The sequence below is a fragment of the Cryptotermes secundus genome, unplaced genomic scaffold (assembly GCF_002891405.2).
Source record: "Cryptotermes secundus unplaced genomic scaffold, Csec_1.0 scaffold330, whole genome shotgun sequence".
Taxonomy (NCBI): Eukaryota; Metazoa; Arthropoda; class Insecta; order Blattodea; family Kalotermitidae; genus Cryptotermes; species Cryptotermes secundus.
The window spans coordinates 1402731-1409744 of record NW_019734317.1 but is presented as its reverse complement, the minus strand read 5'-3'; the positions used below and the strand labels follow the sequence as shown (position 1 = coordinate 1409744).

At 36.1% G+C, this 7014-nt stretch overlaps 1 protein-coding gene across 3 annotated transcripts in view; it reads left to right on the top strand.

Moving 5' to 3' along the window:
* Nucleotides 1-5401: 5401 nt before the first annotated feature.
* Nucleotides 5402-7014, top strand: part of LOC111868569 (folate receptor beta-like) — a 12893-nt gene continuing 11280 nt past the window's right edge. Inside the window, exons 1-3 of one of the 3 annotated variants that reach the window (XM_023859333.2) lie at nt 5402-5988; nt 6337-6421; nt 6739-6891. In XM_023859333.2, the coding sequence (XP_023715101.1) occupies nt 6413-6421; nt 6739-6891 (162 nt within the window). In that variant the 5' untranslated portion in view covers nt 5402-5988; nt 6337-6412. Of the gene's footprint in view, nt 6198-6336; nt 6422-6738; nt 6892-7014 lie in introns of all 3 variants that reach the window. The other 2 variants (XM_023859332.2, XM_023859331.2) reach the window with 2 other exon arrangements.

Sequence of the window (7014 nt, the reverse complement as noted above, 5' to 3'; positions counted from 1 at the left end):
AATTAGCGGTTTTTCAAGAAGGGCTCAGCTCCATGAGTGAATGTAAGTGATAAGTTACTACAAGCAGTTGAAGCATGACCAACATATAACAGAAAATAAGTATCTTCTTCTCAAGGAAAAATTCCATGAGACCCCAAAAAACAAGACATTTGACAGAAGTGATGGTATAAAGATGATCATAAATAATACTATGCACACTGAGTTTGGAAACATACTCTTGCATTCCTACTGCTTCACTGAAGTATGTGATATAATGGTGACCCAAAGAATGTAAAAAAACAAAAAAAGCATTGATGTCAAATGATGAACTTACATGAAGATATAGAGCTGCTTAAGTCTAACACTTTATTAAAATGTTCTGCATTTTTATGTTCAGATTTGAAAGTCTGAACATGAACCTGTAAAATGAGTCATTGCAGGAACCCCTTTTTTCCCAGTCTGTTTCTGAGACATGCCAACATGTATAAAAGTGTTTTTGGCAAACATCCTTCCTCTGCAATTTTTCCATTGTGTCCAATTATTCAAATTTTGGTTTTTTGATATTTTATATTTTAATATTTGTTTATATAATAATAAAAGAATGTACTAAATACACAGCTCTACTTATTGGTAACCTGGACTGAAGGTATGTTTCTGTGTTTCAAATGACCATTTTTCATTTGTGTTATTGAACATGATGAGCTATTGAAATCACCTCCCATCCTCGCAACCCACTTCCTTGATATATCTTAAGGTCATTCTCCAATCTCCTCAGACTTCCCCACCAAAATTCTGTGTGCATTTTTTGCCTTATCTGATACTCTTATATGTCTTAGGTTGGAATTCGTTTTTAAATTAATTTATGCTCTACATCTGTGATGCATTTATCCTTTTGTTCCATCTCGCTTACTGTTTTTTTGGTATCCTGTGTTTATTTCTATGTTTTCATAACTTTCTTTTCAAGGTTATCATATACTTAAACTCACATCAGTCCAATATGATAAACGTTTTTCATTCAAATAATAATCTTTAATGCTTCACAAAAATGACTCAAAATATGAAGTTGTACATTAAACAAGTTAGAGAGTTCAGCATAATCTACAGCTTTCTTCTAATTTTTTTCAAATTATTGCAGTATTGTAATGGTGCATGGGCACACAATAGGATGCAAGAACTGAATAAACTCGTTCTATTCAGTGAAATATTTCTGAAAGGCTAATACTTGCTTATCTACTCTAGAGATTTACCACCTTTTACATAGCCTGAAAGTACATTGCTGTGTTCACAAGAACTCACCACAGATCCTATCCTGAGTGGGATGAACCCAGTTCCACACTCCTTTTTATCTCTCCCATGCATGTTACATGCCTCATCCATCTGATCTCTCTTATTTGATAATCCCTTCTGTTCTCACCTGAAAATGGAAACAGATCCAGTTTCTGAAATGTCGTGTCCTCTATTACCTAGAATTCCAGACGATGGAAAAAGTCCAAAAAACCCAATAATTCTGTGTGTCATCCACCATTGTCAGAACCCTTTAGAATATAATCCAAACATTGTTTTGGAAAGAGTACAAATTTTGAAGCTCCTCATAATGTACTTTTCTCAAGTGTCCTGGCACTTTCTTTACATCGGGTTCGGCTGTGCTCTTCACTATCCTGTTTACACACACCCATAACTTATGTTCTCTTTGTGTGGTAGATGGACGTTCACACCCATATGAATTACGGTTTTAAATTTTTTAATATTCATGTCTTAGGGAACACAGACAAATCTGAATGATAGTATTTTTTTTATATTTCTAGTGGGGTTGGACTCAGTCCCTTGTACTGTGGCCACTTCTAGCCTATTGTACCAGCCACAGGTGATATGTGAGGCTGATTGTGGAGCAATTGGTGGAATGAAGATTGTCAGGGGAACCGAAGTACTCGGAAGAAAACCTGCCCCAGCGCCACTTTGTCCACCACAAATCCCACTTGACCAGACTTGGGATCGAACCTGGGCCGCCCCAGTGGGAAGCCAGTCACTAACCGCTTCAGCTATGGCATGGCCTAAGTATTCATCAAATTTAATCTGCTCATAATTTTGTCATAAATATAATTATGATTACTCTAATTCTTCAGTATTTAGACTGTGCCCAATTTTGAATGGGGTTACTAGCTATCTGTGTATTATGATTTTATATTGCAATCTGAGTAGTTGGCATAGCAGTAATATTTGAGACTTGTATTTGACAGGTACTTTGTTCAAGTCTTGGGTAGGATATAGGCTATCATGACAGGTTTTCATAGTTTTTATCAGACCCTTCAGACAAATGTGAAGATAGTGCCTTGATTAAGCCACAGTCACTTCCAAATCTTTTAATTTGTCAGTCATTTTCATATGCGGCTGTATAAGCTAAATACTGAGAGTGCCTTTAAATAATTCATGTAAAAAGTGTATAAATAAACAAGACTTTAATGGCCCTTAATGTATATTTAGTTTTCTCATTTTAGCTTTTTCAATGGTAAGATAAGGACAAAATAATGGAGGTTTAATATTAGTTAATCTTTTTATTGATTATGTTACTGCACATTGGGTGGGGAGTGGGCCCTGTAATTTTAATGAGACCCTATAAGGCACTTATAAGGTCAAGGATGGAATATGGAGCATTTTTATTTAATAAACTTAATAAAGAAGAAACAATTATATAAATTAAAGAAGATGCAATATAGGGCAATACTCAGACCACTGGGACACCAGAGTAGCACCCCAACCAATGTAATGCCAGAAGAAGCCAAAGAAATCCCGGTCTTTAGTAGGTTCAAACAACTTGGAAGGGACACAACAAGCAATCACGAAACGTTCCAGTTGCAGGAAGAATTATCAGTTCTAGTCAATAATCCACAGAGCTCTTAAGGCTAGAAGAAAAAAGCTTTGGTCAGGTGTCTGTTACATAATAAACAAGATTCCAAAATTTATTTTCAAAAAGACAGAGTATATATACAAAATATTAATGGTATAGTCTTATAGTTCAGTAAGCTGTTCAAAAATCGCTGGATGACCACTATGATAGAATAAGATGTTCACAAGAATATGCTACAGATGTCCAGGTGGACATTGCCTAGGGCAGTGTTCCACAACCAGTGTGCCATCACAAGGTGAAAGATGTGATGCAAACTTTTACCTATTGTAAGAAATTGTTGAATTTTATTCGTTTTATTTTATCCAAGTTACCGTGTTTCATATGCTTGTATTTTATTCTCAGCCACTGCACTGATGAAATAAGATGATGCTTGTTTATTCTTTATTACATGCTGTGATTTTTTATGTACAGTAATGTTGTAGTCTAACAAATTAAATGTAAATTGTTTACTCACAGTTGTTGTTATATCATAGTTTTCATTATTGATTTATTTTTATTTTTCTCGTACCTATGCAGCTTCTTTGATATGCTTGCTGCATGTTCTGTATATGTGCTTTACCCTAAAACTGCAGGAATTAGCATGGCATTTCCTGTCTTTTATAACGCTGTTTTGGTATTTGCCCCTGTTTGTTAGAAGTTAGAGCTTCTTTAACTTTATGACTCTTCCTGTAAGGATGCACCCACCGATTGTTGGACTTCATTTAAAATTATAAATATTTCAAAAATAAATCAGTATAGTGTCACTTCTTCCGTTTGAAGAGTAGAGATCCCGCGTTTTACAATTGTTTCAGTTCTATCACAGCTGTGCTGTTCGCAAATTTTGGTTGCTAGTTAGAGAATTACAGATGGGTCGTTTGAGATGTCCCCGACTGTATGGCCACTTGCTGACGGCAATAAAGTGGTGATGGACACAATTAAAGAACATTTAGAGATGCTGCAGCAGAAATTCAATAAGTATTTTGGAGAGAGTGTACAAGATTTCGACTGGGTTCGTGATCCATTTGTTGTGAATTCAGAACATCTTCTGATTAATATACAAGAGGAACTCGCAGATTTAAAAGCAGACAGAACATTGAAACTAAAACTTCTCGAAGTGCCTTTGGATACGTTTTGGTCAGCAATAAGGAGTGGATACCCGGCTATCTCCGAGATGGCAGTTAATGTGTTATTGCCATTTTCAACTACATATTTGTGTGAATTGGGCTTCTCGACGTTAACTGAAATTAAGACATCACAGAGGGAATGGCTCAAATCCATCGATGAAGAAATGAGACTTGCGTTGTCAATGATTCCACCACGGATCAGTCGCCTCTGTGCAGCTACGCAGACACAAGTATCACATTGAAGGTATGAGTAGAATTACTGTATTTATTTTAATTGTAATAGAAGTATATTTTCTACACTCTACAGTGAATTAAAGTTCATTAATTGTTAATAAATGCACGAGTCAATTTCTGTTAAATGACAATAAAATAACAATGTAATAATATTATAGTAATAAGTTGATCATGTTATGTATTTATATTAATTGTCTGATATCATGTGTTTTTGAGGGGAATGACATTTTGGTGTGCCGTGTTGAGTCATGGATAGTTCATGGTGTGCTGCGAGTAGAAAAAGATTGTGGAACACTGGCCTAGGCCATTTTTGTGTAAACATGATTTTTTTCAAAATGTGAAATGTCAAGAACATATTGGTGGCAATAAACAGCTTAGTGATAAACTCCAGGGACACTAAAGCAAAAGTGAGATACCTGTAGAAAACCTTCAAGCTTCATGAACAACATTACAACAAGATATGACAGGAATCAACTAATTAAGATTGTTCAAAGGAATTGTAGAAGCCTAAGAAGCTATAACAAGGTGTTTATAACAGTGTGCTACAGAAGGTTAATGGGCATTGCATTGACCATTTTTGTATACACATTTATTAAAATATATACAGAGTGTCCCAGGAGGAATGTGTCAGACTTCGGGAGGGTGTTCCTTATGTTAAAGTATGCCAATATAACCCAAAACACCTATGTCTAAATTTGAACGGTTACGGAGATAATGGCCCAAGAAAAGTGTGGTCTTCTGGCGGGTGCACGAACTTTACCCATCAGCTGACAAGTCTTATCGTTGTTTGTCCTTGAGTGTGGTGATGACGGCTCACACTAGCCGCATACACTCGCATACCAGAATGTGCAGTCAGCCATGTTACGTCAGTGCTTGCCATTCATGTGTCATATATAGTGCTTGGAACCCTAACGACAACTATGACATGGCGTTCGAGTTTTCTTGTAGTTCAATTTAATGGCTTCGTGTCACTCACAAGTTAGTTTCAGAATTAACTTGACTTGTCATATATCATGTACAATGATCTACAGTGACGAAATCAATCAATCAATCAATCAACAAGTGTGTAACACCTGTCAAAGTTTTACATTTCTCTGCCCATTATCTCCGTAACCGTTCAACTTTGGACATAGGTGTTTTGTGTTATATCGGCATACTTTAACATAAGGAACACCCTCCCGAAGCCTGGCACATTCCTCCTGGGACATACTGTATATAGCATTTTGCTCTATGAGAACAGCAGAACAGAATACCCAATCAGTTACAGAGCTCTTAAGGCTAAATAATAAAAGATTTGTGCAAGACGTCTGTTATTTCATAAACAAAATTCCTAAATTTGTTAAGAAAAGAAAAATATATATGTACAAAATATGAATAGCATACTGTTGCGGCGAGGGCACACCAAGGAAACTGGCAACCGCAACGCAACCGCAATTTCCAAAAATTATCAAACCGAGTTGAACCAATGCTACGGAATGGAGCAGCGCAAATTTAGGAAATTACATTGCTGTGTTAAGAGAAATTTTAAAAAATCGTGGGATGACCGCTACGATAGAATAAGATATTTATAAGAATGTGCTACAGGGGGCCGAATGGGCATTGCCTAAACCATTTTCTATATACATGATTTTTTTACAAAAAGAAAAAGAAATATATAGCGCATACCTAGTTACATATCTGAAGGTTGGTATTCTGTGGTTCCGAGCATCGCGGGACGTGCACGTGTGCGTTTATGCGGTGTGCAGGGATTTTGCACGCATGGCGCAGGTAGGTTGAGGTATTCAGTTCAGGCGCGTAGGTAGTTGTGTATTTTTTGTGGGGTTTTGTTGTTGTGTTTTTAACAGTAGGTTAAATCATTTGTAGCCTGTAACATTGAAAATAGGTTATATAAACATAGGTCCGGAATACTTAGGCCAAAGTAACAAGAGTAGGTTATGTAAACATCCACCAGAATTATATATTATTGAGACGCGCTTGTAAGTGTAGTAGTATGTATGATGTCTGTTTTTGTTATGAATTTTAATATTTTATAATGTAACTGTTTTAATGATACTGCTTGCCAGTGTGTGTGGGTGTGTGGAATGACAAGGCGTGAATTTGACGGTGATTTTTCAGGACCCGTGTGTGGTGTCCTGATAACTTGAGGTATCTGTGAGAGGCCTGATTATATATTTTTCAGAATAAACAGTGTATGTATTTGGTAAGTGAAATATATGTATGAAGCATTATATAAATTTATTAACTGTTACAGCCATGGAGAATGGGTGAAAGTTGAAGGGTGAATTTAGTGTAGTAGGAATCTGCACTAGGAGAAGGTGGATGTACAGAAATTGACCAATAAATGTTGTAATAATTTATAATGCCTGCAATTTTTGCATTATAGATTGAAGCTTTTACTTGGAAAGGGCAGTAAGCATCTAGAACTTCTTGTTCTTATTTATAAAATAAGAACTCATAAGTGAGTGGAAATTCCATGTTTCTTTCTTGTACCTTCTTGAGGAATCTCGTTTATTTCAGATAATGAGCCATATTAGCATTATTTGCTTTCTTTCTATCTTTACATTGGTATTGAGTCAGTTGTCTAACAGTCCTGAACAGCTGTTAAGTTGGTGTCTGGATGGAAAGCATCATAAGAGCAGACCAGGACCTGAGGATGAATTGTATGACCAGGTTGGTGTCAGATTCCTTTCAGTTAAAGTGTACATAATCTTCTGGCCATGTAGTGGCATAGCACTGTTGTCGATATATATATATATATTTATTTATTTCGTTTCTATAGATCATTGTTACATG